General features: G+C 46.1%; 1 protein-coding gene across 7 annotated transcripts in view; it reads left to right on the top strand.

Annotated features, from left to right (window-relative positions):
* Positions 1-14,864, top strand: part of LOC139466796 (SCO-spondin-like) — an 85,336-nt gene extending 70,472 nt beyond the window's left edge. For all 7 annotated transcript variants that reach the window (XM_071248489.1, XM_071248491.1, XM_071248490.1 and 4 more), the window contains 9 exons: positions 2,011-2,181; positions 3,604-3,810; positions 4,764-4,961; positions 8,524-8,709; positions 9,060-9,203; positions 9,959-10,299; positions 11,030-11,135; positions 11,572-11,657; positions 13,698-14,864. In XM_071248489.1, the coding sequence (XP_071104590.1) occupies positions 2,011-2,181; positions 3,604-3,810; positions 4,764-4,961; positions 8,524-8,709; positions 9,060-9,203; positions 9,959-10,299; positions 11,030-11,135; positions 11,572-11,657; positions 13,698-13,736 (1,478 nt within the window). In that variant the 3' untranslated portion in view covers positions 13,737-14,864. The remainder of the gene's footprint in view (positions 1-2,010; positions 2,182-3,603; positions 3,811-4,763; positions 4,962-8,523; positions 8,710-9,059; positions 9,204-9,958; positions 10,300-11,029; positions 11,136-11,571; positions 11,658-13,697) is intronic.
* Positions 14,865-15,835: the final 971 nt, after the last annotated feature.

Genomic DNA, 15,835 nt, shown 5'->3' with positions numbered 1-15,835 from the left:
GATTGTTGTACCACCATCAGGTATGTGTGATTGTTATTCCACCACCAGGTATGAGTGATTGTTGTACCACCAGGTACGGGTGATTGTTCCACCATCGGGTACGTGTGATTGTTGTTCCACCACCAGGTACGGGTGATTGTTCCACCACCAGGTATGAGTGATTTATGTACCACCACCAGGTATGAGTGATTGTTGTTCCACCACCAGATATTTTTGATTGTAGTACCACCACCAGGTACGCGTGATTGTAGGGCAACTGGATATTATATGTGATTCACTGGAACGGTTTTGCGAGGCCAGTACAGGTCTCGTTAGCAGAGGTACCCAGCAGCGTCACGTGTTTGTCGTTCACTGTGCGTTGTCGTAATCTGACGGTGTCGGGCATTGCTTATAATATACTCACACGCAAAAGAAACGCAAGTGGTTTTAAGCAAATAAGTAACAAACACGCAACTATAAAATGATACGAGTTTTAGCATGTAGTGAAGCCTGGTGGCGTTATCGATATTTTTTGTTGCATTTTGGAAGCCCCGAGTAAAAACGCAACATAAAAATAAAATCGCCAAAACGCACCATTTCAATTAATATGTGGGTATCATGCACCCATTTCTCGCGAAATCGAAAATGCACGAACTGTCACGAACTGTAGTGGGTATAAAACTGTGGCCGATTCTTGGACCTACCACTCCTTGGTCAACAATGCCACGCCTACTCAAATTCAGAGAAACCAGGCTATCGGACGTTTGGAAGCTGGAGAGTCTGTCCAAGATGTTGCCCGTCATTTTAAAGTTAACATAACCACAATTTACCGTCTCCTGCATCGATACAATGCTACACAGACCACAGATGACCTTCCTCGGAGCGGTCCTTCTAGGGTCCCCACACCTCGACAAGATCGGCAGATTACCCGTCAACACCAGCGACATCCGTTCCTAACTGCAAGTGAAAGTGCTCGACAGATCATAGGAACACTGTGATACGACGTCTCCGTTCCAGCAACCTCAGACGTCGCCGACCAGCACGTCGTCCTGTTCTCCAACCACAGCGTCGAAAAGCACGACTTCAGTGGGCACATGGTCATCACAATTGGCGTCATCGTGAGTGGAGGCGTGTCATCTTCTCTGATGGTAGTCGCTTTTGTGTCTCCCATGCAGACGGCGTCGAGGTGATCGTTTCGCTGACAGAAACGTTGTGGAGAGGGATCCATGGGATGGACCTAGCGTCATGATATGGGCAGGGATTAGACTTAATGCGAGACTTGGACCCATGTGCTTTCTGAATGTTGGTCAAGGTCGGGGACACGGCGTCACTGCTCAGCGGTATATCGACCAAGTGATCAGACCCCACGTCGTTCCATTTTTTGCACAACATCAACAACACTTTTTCCAACATGACAACGCTCGTCCTCATGTTGCCAGAGCTACCAAGGCCTTTCTGCAACAACACAACATCCGTGTTCTACCGTGGCCAGCCCTCAGCCCTGATGTGAGGTTCAAAGGCGCCTGCACAATCTGCGCCCAGTCCTCACAACTGCCGATGAACTACACACAGCTGCTCTGGATGTGTGCAGGAGGATCCCTGGCTAGGGCCTTAAAAAAACGTCTGATCCAGTCAATGTAACGGAGATGTGTGGCAGTGATCAATGCTAATGGTGGTCACTCCAGGTATTGACTGACATTTTAGGTATTGACCCGAAACTGTGTAAGCCCTTCACATTTGAAAAAAACAATTATGTCATCTGCCTTTTAATCCATTAAACTGTCTTCAGTCAGATTTTTGTCAATATTGCCCTATTAGTATTTCTTGTCTTTACTGTTGAAAATTAATAACATGTATACTGTGCATACTCGACTTTCTTTTGCGTGTGAGTATATGAATACCTGGTTTATCTGGTCCAGACTTGATTTTCTACATGCCACCGTCATATTGCTTTATAAATATATTGTGCAAACAAACAATATGTAAAGTATGCGCCACAACTACAGAACACGGGGAAATATTCTGTTTCAGGTGTTGGAGGAGAATGGGGACCGTGGTTGGCATGGATACCGCAGTGCACAGGAAGCTGCACAGACACAAATATGTCACAGAGTCGCAGAAGAACATGCAGAACAACCGGTTGCAACGGAATCGGCTTTGAACAAAGACAGTATACCTGTCCGATACCGCCGTCATGCAATGGTGAGTATTTATGCAATGGAATGGGTACCCGTTAATATGGAATAGTCATCAACCTGTAACAACAACATCCTCTACTCCAACATCTCACAACGACATCCTCTACTCCAACACCTCACAGTGACATCATCTACAGCATCACATCACAGTGACATCCTCTACTCCAACACATCACAGTGACATCCTCTACTGCACCACTTCACAGTGACATCCTCTACTGCACCACCTCAAAGTGACATCCTCTACTGCACCACCTCACAGTGACATCCTCTACTCCAACACCTCACAGTGACATCCTCTACTCCAACACCTCACAGTGACATCCTCTACTGCACCACCTCAAAGTGACATCCTCTACTGCACCACCTCACAGTGACATCCTCTACTCCAACACCTCACAGTGACATCCTCTACTCCAACACATCACAGTAACATCCTCTACTCCAACACCTCACAGTGACATCCTCTACTGCACCACCTCACAGTGACATCCTCATGACTGCCATGTGTTCTAGGTACTGATGACTGCCATGTGTTCTAGGTACTGATGACTGCCATGTGTTCTAGGTACTGATGACTGCCATGTGTTCTAGGTACTGATGACTGCCATGTGTTCTAGGTACTGATGACTGCCATGTGTTCTAGGTACTGATGACTGCCATGTGTTCTAGGTACTCATGACTGCCATGTGTTCTAGGTACTCATGACTACCATGTGTTCTAGGTACTCATGACTGCCATGTGTTCTAGGTACTGATGACTGCCATGTGTTCTAGGTACTGATGACTGCCATGTGTTCTAGGTACTCATGACTACCATGTGTTCTAGGTACTCATGACTACCATGTGTTCTAGGTACTCATGACTGCCATGTGTTCTAGGTACTCATGACTACCATGTGTTCTAGGTACTCATGACTACCATGTGTTCTAGGTACTCATGACTACCATGTGTTCTAGGTACTCATGACTGCCATGTGTTCTAGGTACTGATGACTGCCATGTGTTCTAGGTACTGATGACTGCCATGTGTTCTAGGTACTGATGACTGCCATGTGTTCTAGGTACTCATGACTACCATGTGTTCTAGGTACTCATGACTACCATGTGTTCTAGGTACTCATGACTGCCATGTGTTCTAGGTACTGATGACTGCCATGTGTTCTAGGTACTGATGACTGCCATGTGTTCTAGGTACTGATGACTGCCATGTGTTCTAGGTACTCATGACTGCCATGTGTTCTAGGTACTCATGACTACCATGTGTTCTAGGTACTCATGACTGCCATGTGTTCTAGGTACTGATGACTGCCATGTGTTCTAGGTACTCATGACTGCCATGTGTTCTAGGTACTGATGACTGCCATGTGTTCTAGGTACTCATGACTGCCATGTGTTCTAGGTACTCATGACTGCCATGTGTTCTAGGTACAGTAAATGGCGGCTGGAGCGTCTGGGGCAACTGGACCAGAGATAGCTGCTCTGCGTCGTGTGGCGGGTTGGTGAGTGGCACAGAGAGGAGGGACCGACGCTGTGATAACCCTCGACCAGCTGCAAATGGATCACCGTGTTTCGGAAGATCGTTTGAAATTAAAGTGGCCAACTGCTCCGTCCCGGCATGTCCTATATCACAAGGTAAGGTATGAACACACACAGGCCCCCTTATATCACAGAAATAATAACTCGTTAACTTAACTACAAAGAAATAATAACTCGTTAACCTAACTACAGAGAAATAATAACTCGTTACCCTAACTACAGAGAAATAATAACTCGTTACCCTTACTACAGAGAAATAATAACTCGTTACCCTAATTACACAGAAAAAACGTTGCTCTAATTACACAGAAATAATAAATTGTTTACGTAAGTACACAGAAATGATAATTCTCTACCTCAATTACACAGACATTATAATTAGTTACCCGAATTATACAGAAATAATAACATGTTGCTCTAATTACACAGAAATAATAACTCGTGAACCTTATTACACAGACATAATAAATTGTTAACCTAATTCTACAGAAATAATAAGTTATCGTAATTACACAGAAAAAATAACAAGTTATCGTAATTACACAGAAAAATTAACATGTTGCTCTAATTACACAGAAATGATAACCCATTACTCTAATTACAGAGAAATAATTACTCGTTACCCTAATTACACAAACTAGTTACCCTTATTACACAGAAATTGTAATTAGTTACCCGTTTTATACAGACATAATAACTCGTTACCTTAATTACACAGAAATTGTAATATATTACCCTAATTACACACAAATAATAACACGTTACCCAGACTACAGAAGAATAATAACTCATTACCTTTATAACACAGAAATAATAACTCGTAATAATAACGGATTACAGAGGAATAATAACTCGTTACCCTAATTACAAAAAAAGAGTAATAACATGTTGCTCTCTTTATCCTCATTACACAGATATGGAAGTTGGTTATTATATATGTTTAATTAGACGAGCGAAGGTAGCGACAGGTAATAATAATAATAATAGATGTGCTGCTTGAGTGGCATCAGTCCCCCTTTGATCTAGGATTGTTATGTTCTTGTGTTCAGTTGGGCTCTGCAACGAGGTCTTCAACGCGAGTGGGGTGGGGTACCGCTACCACCCTACGGCCTGTGACAAGTACCTGCAGTGTTACTATGGCCCTGGGGGTGAGGTGAGGGGTCTCTATCGCTCCTGCCCCTTCGGACACCACTGGGACCAGCTGACGCGGAGGTGCAATCATGTCTGGGAGGTGGACTGTCCAATGGGTAAGTAGCCCTCTGCGTAACGTGTAAGTAGCCCCTGTGTCACGTGTAAGTAGACATGTGTCATGTGTAAGTAGCCCTGTGTCACGTGTAAGTAGCACCCTCTGTGTCACGTGTAAGTAGCATCCTGTGTCACGTGTAAGTAACCCCTGTGTCACGTGTAAGTAGCCCTTAGTTACATGTAAGTAGCACCATCTGTGTCACGTGTAAGTAGCACCTTGTGTCACGTGTAAGGAGCCCTCTGCGTCACGTGTAAGTAGCCCCTGTGTCACGTGTAAGTAGCCCCTTGTGTCATGTTTAAGTAGCCCCCTGTGTCACGTGTAAGTAGCCCCCTGTGTCAAATGTAAGTAGCCCCCTGTGTCACGTGTAAGTAGCCCCCTGTGTCACGTGTAAGTAGCCCCCTGTGTCACGTGCAAGTAGCCCCTTGTGTCATGTTTAAGTAGCCCCCTGTGTCACGTGTAAGTAGCCCCCTGTGTCAAATGTAAGTAGCCCCCTGTGTCACATGTAAGTAGCCCCTGTGTCACGTGTAAGTAGCCCCCTGTGTCAAATTTAAGTAGCCCCCTGTGTCACGTGTAAGTAGCCCCCTGTGTCATGTTTAAGTAGTCCCCTGTGTCATGTGTAAGTAGCCCCCTGTGTCAAATGTAAGTAGCCCCTTGTGTCACGTGTAAGTAGCCCCCTGTGTCAAATGTAAGTAGCCCCTTGTCTCATGTTTAAGTAGCCCCCTGTGTCATGTTTAAGTAGCCCCCTGTGTCACGTGTAAAGAGCCCCCTGTGTCAAATGTAAGTAGCCCCCTGTGTCACGTGTAAGTAGCCCCTTGTGTCATGCGGAAGTAGCCCCCTGTGTCACGTGTAAGTAGCCCCCTGTGTCACGTGTAAGTAGCCATTTGTTACGTGTTACCCCCTACGTCACGTGTAAGTAGCCTCCTGTGTCACGTGTACGTAGTTCCCTACGTCACGTGTAAGTAGCCCCCTGTGTCACACGTAAGTAACCTCCTTTGTCACGTGTAAGTAGCCCCCTGTGCCATGTATGTAGCCCCCTGTGTCATGTGTACGTATGCCGCTGTGTCACATGAAAGTAGCCCCCTGTGTCACGTGTAAGTAGCCCTTTGTGTCACGTGTAAGTAGCCTCCGTGTCACATGTTACCCCTACGTCACGTGTAAGTAGCCTCCTGTGTCAAGTGTAAGTAGCCCCCTACGTCACGTGTAAGTAGCCCCCTGTGTCACATGTAAGTAACCTCCTTTGTCACGTGTAAGTAGCCCCCTGTGTCATGTATGTAGCCCCCTGTGTCATGTGTACGTATACTGCTGTGTCACATGTAAGTAGCCCCCTCTGTCACGTTTAAGTAGCCCCTACGTAACGTGTAAGTAGCCCCCTGTTTCATGTGTACATATCCCGATGTGTCACTTGTAAGTAGCCCTCTGTGTCACGTGTAAGTAGCCCCGTACGTCACGTGTAAGTAACTGTAACTGATATACGAACACTTTAAGAGTGATGTATGACTGATATACGCACACTGTAAGAGCGATGTATAACTGATATACGTAAACTGTAAGAGTGATGTATGACTGATATATATACACTGTAAGAGTGATATATAACTGATATACGCACACTGTAAGAGCGATGTATAACTGATATACGTACACTGTAAGAGTGATGTATGGCTGATATATGTACACTGTAAGAGCGATGTATGACTGATATATGTACACTGTAAGAGTGTGATATGACTGTGTACGTACACTGTAAAAGCGATGTATTGCTGATATGCGTACACTGTAAGAGAGAAGTATGACTGATATACGGACGCTGTAAGAGAGAAGTATGACTGATATACGGACACTGTAAGAGTGATGTATGACTGATATAAGGACACTGTAAGAGTGATGTATGACTGATATACGTACACTGTAAGAGTGATGTTAACTGACATACGTACACTGTAAGGGCAAGTATGACTGATATACGTACACTGTAAGAGCGATGTATTACTGATATTCGTACACTGTAAGAGAGATGTATGACTGATATACGGACACTGTAAGAGTGATGTATGACTGATATATGTACACTGTAAGAGTGATGTTAACTGACATACGTACACTGTAAGAGCAAGTATGACTGATATGCGTACACTGTAAGAGTGATATATGACTGATATACGTACACTGTAAGAGTGATGTTAACTGACATACGTACACTGTAAGAGAGATGTATGGCTGATATACGTACACTGTAAGAGCAATGTATGACTGATATACGTACACTGTAAGAGCGATGCATAAGTGATATACGCACACTGTAAGAGTGATGTATGGCTGATATACGTACACTGTAAAGCGATGTATGACTGATATATGTACACTGTAAGAGTGATATATAACTGATATACGTACACTGTAAGAGCGATGTATTACTGATATTCGTACACTGTAAGAGAGATGTATGACTGATATACGGACACTGTAAGAGTGATGTATGACTGATATATGTACACTGTAAGAGTGATGTTAACTGACATACGTACACTGTAAGAGCAAGTATGACTGATATGCGTACACTGTAAGAGTGATATATGACTGATATACGTACACTGTAAGAGTGATGTTAACTGACATACGTACACTGTAAGAGTGATGTATGGCTGATATATGTACACTGTAAGAGCGATGTATGACTGATATTCGTACACTGTAAGAGCGATGTATGACTGATGTACGTACACTGTAAGAGCGATGTATGGCTGATATTCGTACACTGTAAGAGGGATGTATGACTGATATATGTACACTGTAAGAGTGCTGTATGACTTATATACGTACACTGTAAGAGTGATGTATGACTATTATACGTAGCGATGTATAACTGATATACGTACACTGTAAGAGTGATATATGACTGATATACGTACACTGTAAGAGTGATGTATGACTGATATACGTAGCGATGTATAACTGATATACGTACACTGTAAGAGTGATATATGACTGATATACGTTCACTGTAAGAGCAATGTATGAATGATATACGTACACTGTAAGAGCGATGTATGACTGATATACGCACACTGTAAGAGCAATGTATGACTGATATACGGACACTGTAAGAGCAATGTATGACTGATATACGGACACTGTAAGAGGAATGTATGACAGATATACGTACACTGTAAGAGCAATGTATGATTGATATATGTACACTGTAAGAGTGATGTATGACTGATATACGCACACTGTAAGAGTGATGTATAACTGATATACGTTACCTGTTAGAGTGGTGTATTACTGATATGCGTACACTGTAAGAGAGATGTATGACTGATATACTTACACTGTAAGAGCGATGTATGACTGATATACGCACACTGTAAAATTGGCGTAGGAGCGATGCATGGTTGCACAGATTGATATGTGTACACGTTTCGGGATGATTGCGACATGTTGTATACTAGATGCATGTACAGCTGTAAGAGACCTCTGAATGGTATCTTAGTGTCACAGATAAGGTATCCTGAACGTGTGTTATTGACATGGGTTTTAAAATATGGTTTGTCGCTGTGTTTCAGAGAAGTGTCTTACAGGGAGTGTGTTGAGTTACGCCATGGACGGGAACTGCCGGGGATACTGGTCATGTGACTCGAGGGGCGGGGTCGCGGCGGAATGCTGTCCCGAGAGGTACAGATACACCGCCCGGGGGTGCCAGTTCGACCTTAACTGCCAGGACCAGTGTCCGTCATCCTGCTTCGGGACAGGTGATTAAAAACAAAAAAAACCCTTTCCACATTATCAGCATGTGTTTATGAATCATATTCAAATAGTTATGATAGCAGGTGTTCACGAAAAGGTGAGCGTATCCTGTCCCACTGGTAGGACCAATCACAAACACATGCAAAGGCCATTTAATATTCAGCTAAAAAAACACTCGCACATATGGAACAAGTCCAAATAGGGACTTGCATCGAACATCATTCTTGTCAACCATCTCTGACTTCTCCGTGTATGCTAGAACAGGTATGCTGGCTTTTTAGCTCTATCTATTTAACGATGTCTGTGACGAGCTATGAAGCCTGTATTTAGTAACGTCACATGTGTTCTGTTGCAGGTGTGTGTGACAAGCTGCCAGTCTGGGGGAACATCTCCAAGTTCCAGATAGATGCGGGACGGAGTGGATGGCTGTCCACTGACTGCCCAGCCAACACAGAATTCAGTATCCTCGAATGTGCTTGCATTAAGCGGCGTAACCATGGTAATTACAAGGGATAATTGTGTTCAAATTTGTTTTATTCTCTCACGGCCCTCCCCACTCCCCCTTATTCTTATATTCCCCTCACTAAGACACTCACTCGCCCACCCACTACTCGACTCACCCACTGACTCACCCAGCCGCTGCTCCACATACTCACTGACTCGCCCACCCGCTAGTCCACACCCACCCACTGACTCACCCACCCGCTGCTCCACATACTCACTGACTCGCCCACCCGCTAGTCCACACCCACCCACTGACTCACCCACCCGCTGCTCCACATACTCACTGACTCGCCCACCCGCTAGTCCACACCCACCCACTGACTCACCCACCCGCTGCTCCACATACTCACTGACTCATCCACCCGCTACTCCATACACTCACTGACTCGCCCACCCGCTAATCCACACATCCGATAACTCACTCACCCGCTAGTCCATATACCCACTGACTCACCCACCAACCAGTCCACATACTCACTGACTCGGCCACCCGCTTGTCTGCACACCCACTGACTCGCTCACCAGCCAGTCCACACACTCACTGACTCGCCCACCCGCTAATCCACACATCCGATAACTCACCCACCCGCTAGTCCATACACCCACTGACTCACCCACCAACCAGTCCACATACTCACTGACTCGGCCACCCACTAGTCCACACACCAACTGACTCACCCGCTCGTCCAGACACCCACTGATTCGCCCACCCGCTAGTCCACACACTCACTCATACTCGCTCTGTTGCAGATTGCAGCCCTCAAACGTTTGTGGTGTTCAATGAAGCCTTTATCAATTCCACTTCTTGGGTCCAAGCTTATGATGTGAATTTTCAAAGCAACATCGCTAAATTTGGGATGGGTCGGATTGATGTGGATCTGAAAACCACGCCCGCCTCTCTCCAAGACCCACAGGTGTTGTTCCTGCGGTATAGAGAGGACTCCGTGCCGAGCCTGTCCAGACAGGTGCTTGTCAGTGGTACCAACTGTAATGGCAAAGAAAACCTCGTTATAGCGCTTGTTAATGACCAGCTGGTGTTTGAAATGACGTCATGGCTTGGCACCGTGCACTCGGTCACCATGTCCACCCAGGTAAGTCACATGAACACATGTCAATAACACATGTCAATAACACATGTCGATAACACATGTCGATAACACATGTCAATAACAGATGTCAATAACCCATGTCGATAACACATGTCAATAACACATGTCAATAAAACTTGTCAATAGCACATGTCAATAACACGTGTCGATAACACATGTCAATGACACATGTCAATAACACATGTCAATGACACATGTCGATAACAAATGTGAATAACATTTGTCAATAGCACAAGTCAATAAAACATGTCAATAACACATGTCAATAGCACATGTCAATAACACATGTCAATAACACATGTCAATGGCACATGTCAATAACACATGTCAATAACACATGTCAATAACACATGTCAATAACACATTTCAATAACATGTCAATAGCACATGTCAATAACACATGTCAATAAAACATGCCAATAACACGTGCAAATAACACGTGCAAATAACACTTGTCAATAACACATGTCAATAACACATGTCAATAACACGTCCAAATAACTTGTCAGTAACACATGTCAATAATACATGTCAATAACAAATGTCAATAACACTTGTCAATAACACATGTCGATAACACATGTCAATAGCACATGTCAATAACACATGTCAATAACACTTGTCAATAACACATGTCAATAACACATGTCAATAACACATGTCAATAACACGTGCAAATAACTTGTCAGTAACACGTGGTTCGATTCCCCAGGGGTTCCCCGCCTCCAGCTGGAAGGATGTCATTCTGATGTATAACGGTAACATGCTGGTCGGCATCATCAAGTCAGACAAGGCCAGGTTCTTCACCCACACATACGGTGAGTGAGTGAGTGAGTGAGTGAGTGAGTGAGTGAGTGAGCGAGCGAGCGAGTAATGGATGGGTTGGTGAATGGGTGGGTGGATGGGTGGGTGCTTGAGCGGTCGGGGGTGGCTGCATAAGTGGATGGGTGCGTGAATTTTGGGGGCCTGCAGGCGGGCGTTCAGGCGGGCGTTCAGGCGGGCGAGTGAGTGAGTAAGATGTCTATGTATACAGCTACATTAGCTTACGCTGTTAAACATGACCTGTATGTGCGAGAGTGTTTAAACATGATGCGTGTGTGTCAAATAAACATGTAAACTGTGTGTTTGTGAGTTATTAAACGTGGAGTGTGTTATTAGGGACTGACCAGTTGATGTTCTTGGGGTCCTTGAATTTTGTATCGAGATTAGATTTTTTAATATAGTTTTTTATAAGATTTTATTCTTTCCCTGCAGCACCGAAGAGCAACGTGATGGAGTGTGGGGTGACCCTAGGGACTGACCTCACGCGCACGCAGAACTTCAAGGGAGAAATGACCATGGTATGTGTTAAGATAGACTGAGATGGCCGTGCTGTGTGTGTGTGTAGGCAGACCGGGATGGCCGTGGTGTGTGTGTAGGCAGACCGAGGTGGCCGTGGTGTGTGTGTAGGCAGACCGAGGTGGCCGTGGTGTGTGTGTAGGCAGATCGGGATGGCTGTGGTGTGTGTGTAGGCAGACCGGGATGGCCGTGGTGTGTGTGTAGGCAGACCGAGATGGCCGTGGTATGTGTGTAGGCAGACCGAGATGGCCGTGGTGTGTGTGTAGGCAGACCGAGGTGGCCGTGCTGTGTGTGTAGGCAGACCAAGATGGTCGTGGTGTGTGTGTATGCAGGCGGAGATGGTCGTGGTATGTGTGTAGGCATACCGAGGTGGCTGTGGTATATGTTTAGGCAGACCGAGATGGCCGTGGTATGTGTGTAGGCAGACCGAGATGGCCGTGGTATGTGTGTAGGCAGACCGAGATAGCCGTGGTATGTGTGTAGGCAGACCGAGATAGCCGTGGTATGTGTGTAGGCAGACCGATATGGTCGTGGTGTGTGTGTAGGCAGACCGAGATGGGCGTGGTGTGTGTGTAGGCAGACCGGGATGGCCGTGATGTGTGTGTAGGGAGACCGTGATGGCCGTGCTTTGTGTGTAGGCAGACCGGGATGGCCGTGGTATGTGTGTAGGCAGACCGAGATGGTCGTGGTATGTGTGTAGGCAGACCGAGATGGCCGTGGTGTGTGTGTAGGCAGACCAAGGTGGCCGTGGTGTGTGTGTAGGCAGACCGGGATGGCCGTGGTGTGTGTGTAGGCAGACCGGGATGGCCGTGGTATGTGTGTAGGCAGACCGGGATGGCCGTGGTATGTGTGTAGGCAGACCGGGATGGCCGTGGTGTGTGTGTAGGCAGACCAAATGGCCGTGCTGTGTGTGTAGGCAGACCGAGATGGTCGTGGTGTGTGTGTAGGCAGACCGAGATGGCCGTGGTATGTGTGTAGGCAGATCGGGATGGGCGTGGTATGTGTGTAGGCAGACCGGAATGGCTGTGGTGTGTGCGTAGGCAGACCGAGATGGCCGTGGTATGTGTGTAGGCAGACCGAGATGGCCGTGGTATGTGTGTAGGCAGACCGAGATGGCCGTGGTGTGTGTGTAGGCAGACCGAGATGGCTGTGGTGTGTGTGTAGGCAGACCGAGATGGGCGTGGTATGTGTGTAGGCAGACCGAGATGGTCGTGGTGTGTGTGTAGGCATACCGAGATGGCCGTGGTATGTGTGTAGGCAGACCGAGATGGCCGTGGTATGTGTGTAGGCAGACCGAGATGGCCGTGGTATGTGTGTAGGCAGACCGAGATGGCTGTGGTGTGTGTGTAGGCAGACCGAGATGGGCGTGGTATGTGTGTAGGCAGACCGAGATGGTCGTGGTGTGTGTGTAGGCATACCGAGATGGCCGTGGTATGTGTGTAGGCAGACCGAGGTGGCCGTGGTGTGTGTGTAGGCATACTGAGATGGCCGTGGTATGTGTGTAGGCAGACCGAGATGGCCGTGGTGTGTGTGTGTGTGTGTGTAGGCAGACCGAGGTGGCCGTGGTATGTGTGTAGGCAGACCGAGATCGTCGTGGTATGTGTGTAGGCAGGCCGAGATGGTCGTGGTGTGTGTGTAGGCATACCGGGATGGCCGTGGTATGTGTGTAGGCAGACCGAGATGGCCGTGGTGTGTGTGTGTAGGCAGACCTAAATGGCCTTAGTTCAATGAAGCATGGCACATGTCATCTTGAAATGGTCATTCAGTTATTCGTAAAGTGAGTGGAGAGGTTTTGACCTTTGAATGGTCTTCACTGAAGGTCAGGGTTACCATTGTGAATGTCCCCTAGACATCTCGCGTGACAAAACCAACGCCAAGTGGCGATATAACGTGTTTGTAAAACTAAGGATTAACACATATAAAGCGCACGATTCAAGCGTATGGTTCCAGCGTACTATTCAAGCGTATGATCCAAGCGTATGATTCAAGCGTATGACTAATGTGTTTGTGATAATCAGTTTTCTACTCCCGTGTACTTTCAGCTGGATATCTACCAGTGTGATCCCAACTATCTGATCTAACACCGCCTTCACGAGCGAGAGTGTGCTGAATAGGGGGAGATAACTCTGCCGAGTGATAGGACGGCTAGACAACCTCGGAGGAAGACATTCAATGTATATATACAAACCATGTTATCGTTGTGTGCACATAGTAGCCTCTTTTACATCTCTGAATGTGTTAGTACAGTAAACATATCCGTGCCATATGTCTCGTCCACGCGGTGTGGTCAGCACCTGCCATGGATGGTCCCGTGATCTGTATGTATGAACACCCGGTGTCCATGTCTGAGTGTAGAGTTGTCGCCCTTGTTACTTTGTTGGGCGCATGTTGGCATGACGGATGGTGTCCCTGGAGACTACCTGGCAGGTTCCGATGTCCAGATCAGATAATACGTCATAACTCGCCAGGTGTGTAGTATGTGGACAATATATCAATATTACCATATCGATTACGTTTTTTCGCATCATTATCTGCTGGATAAGATATTGATTGTGACACCCGGTGTTTCCGTCGCGGATATGTCGCCGATCGTGCTGTTATTTTTCGATAGTCTTGTACATGGAATCTGTCTGATGGAATCAATGGAGGAGACTAATTATTCTCTGGCGTTGACTTTTTCTTAAGGTAACAACAAGATCGGTAGTCATTCAGACAAGATGTGTTTCTGTACATATCTCCACCCCTATGGTGATTATGTCTAGAGTCTGTTAGGCGTTGGGCTGGACGCGTAGTGCTGCCATTGCTTTGTCAACACACATCAACTGGCCAATCACAGCTATCAAAAAATAAGTCGACCAATCACAACTGTTCAACGGTCTGCCGACCAATCACAGATGTTCAATAATCTTGCGGGTAACCATGGCTGTTCACTGATCAGGGGGAAATTTGTCCCTGTGGAGCCGGCCTCTCGAAACTCTCTGATCACACGATCACAAATCTATGGCAGTTGTTACCCGTGTATTTATATAATTGTCCGACAGATGTAGAGGGATTACAATGATAATATATTATACTCATCTTTAGTTATATTTCAAGATGTGTGTCATAATATCTGCAAATGTGAAAGTACGTATGTTAAATTCAGTAAAGCTGTACACGGATTAGAAGGCCTCGTAAATGTGTCACAAATCCATTTGATTTTTCGCAATAAAATATAATTAAAAAAATAAACAACTGCTTTGATTTTGTCAGTGCTGGCGCCACCTGGCGGCTGGCTCCATCAACACCCCAATAACAGATATATCAATGTCATCTCATTTCGTTCATGTCTACATTGGACTTATAGACACAGACATTTTAGTCCACTGCTATCTTAAGTTAAATGTTAACACACGCACGCACGCACGCACGCACACGCACACACACACGCGCACACGCACGCACACACACACACACACACGCGCACACGAACGCGCGCGCACACACACACACACACACACACACGCACGCACGCACGCACGCACGGACGCACGCACGCACGCACGCACGCACACACACACTCGCACGCTCCATATACATAGACCACCCCCACATTTCAAATGGTTTTCGTATGACATGGATAGTAAAAATGGATACATGCTCATTCTACATAAGAGAATGAAATTTAAAAAATATTGACCCAAATCCCGCCAATAGAATCCGAGTATAATTAGACTGTTAGTAGTTAAAATAAAGCACATGTTGTGCGAAGCAGGCTGTATACACCGATTCGCGGACAGATGTAAGCAGCGGACGATTGATGACGACAAGGAGTGCCCGGGGCAGTCTTCAGACAGGTCATTAATCGCCCCCTACACCGTGCTGGTGGTGGTGGTGAGCTGTAGTCTCCACGGGGTCACTCGGTGGAGGAGGTAGGGCTGCCGTCACAATGACAAGCTTGTTACAGCAAAATACATATAGTATCTTAATACCTGGGATTGTTGTCAGGACATTGACGTAGGACATGCAGGGGTATTAGTTATGAGAGTGTAGTCAAAACAAAACTTGTTTGACGTAACGAGCGCAATGCGTGACCGACGCTGTTCCGCATACATAGACACATCAAACGCTTTACGACGGGCCAGAAATAATTGTTTGAATTCACAACGCAATATTTCAAGCGATGTATTCTACAGGCACG

This window comes from Haliotis cracherodii, unplaced genomic scaffold, assembly GCF_022045235.1.
Source record: "Haliotis cracherodii isolate W230 unplaced genomic scaffold, xgHalCrac1.p SCAF_19, whole genome shotgun sequence".
In the NCBI taxonomy this organism is placed as follows: domain Eukaryota; kingdom Metazoa; phylum Mollusca; class Gastropoda; order Lepetellida; family Haliotidae; genus Haliotis; species Haliotis cracherodii.
Note: the sequence above shows the minus strand (reverse complement) of the source record. Positions and strands in the feature narration are given on the sequence as shown.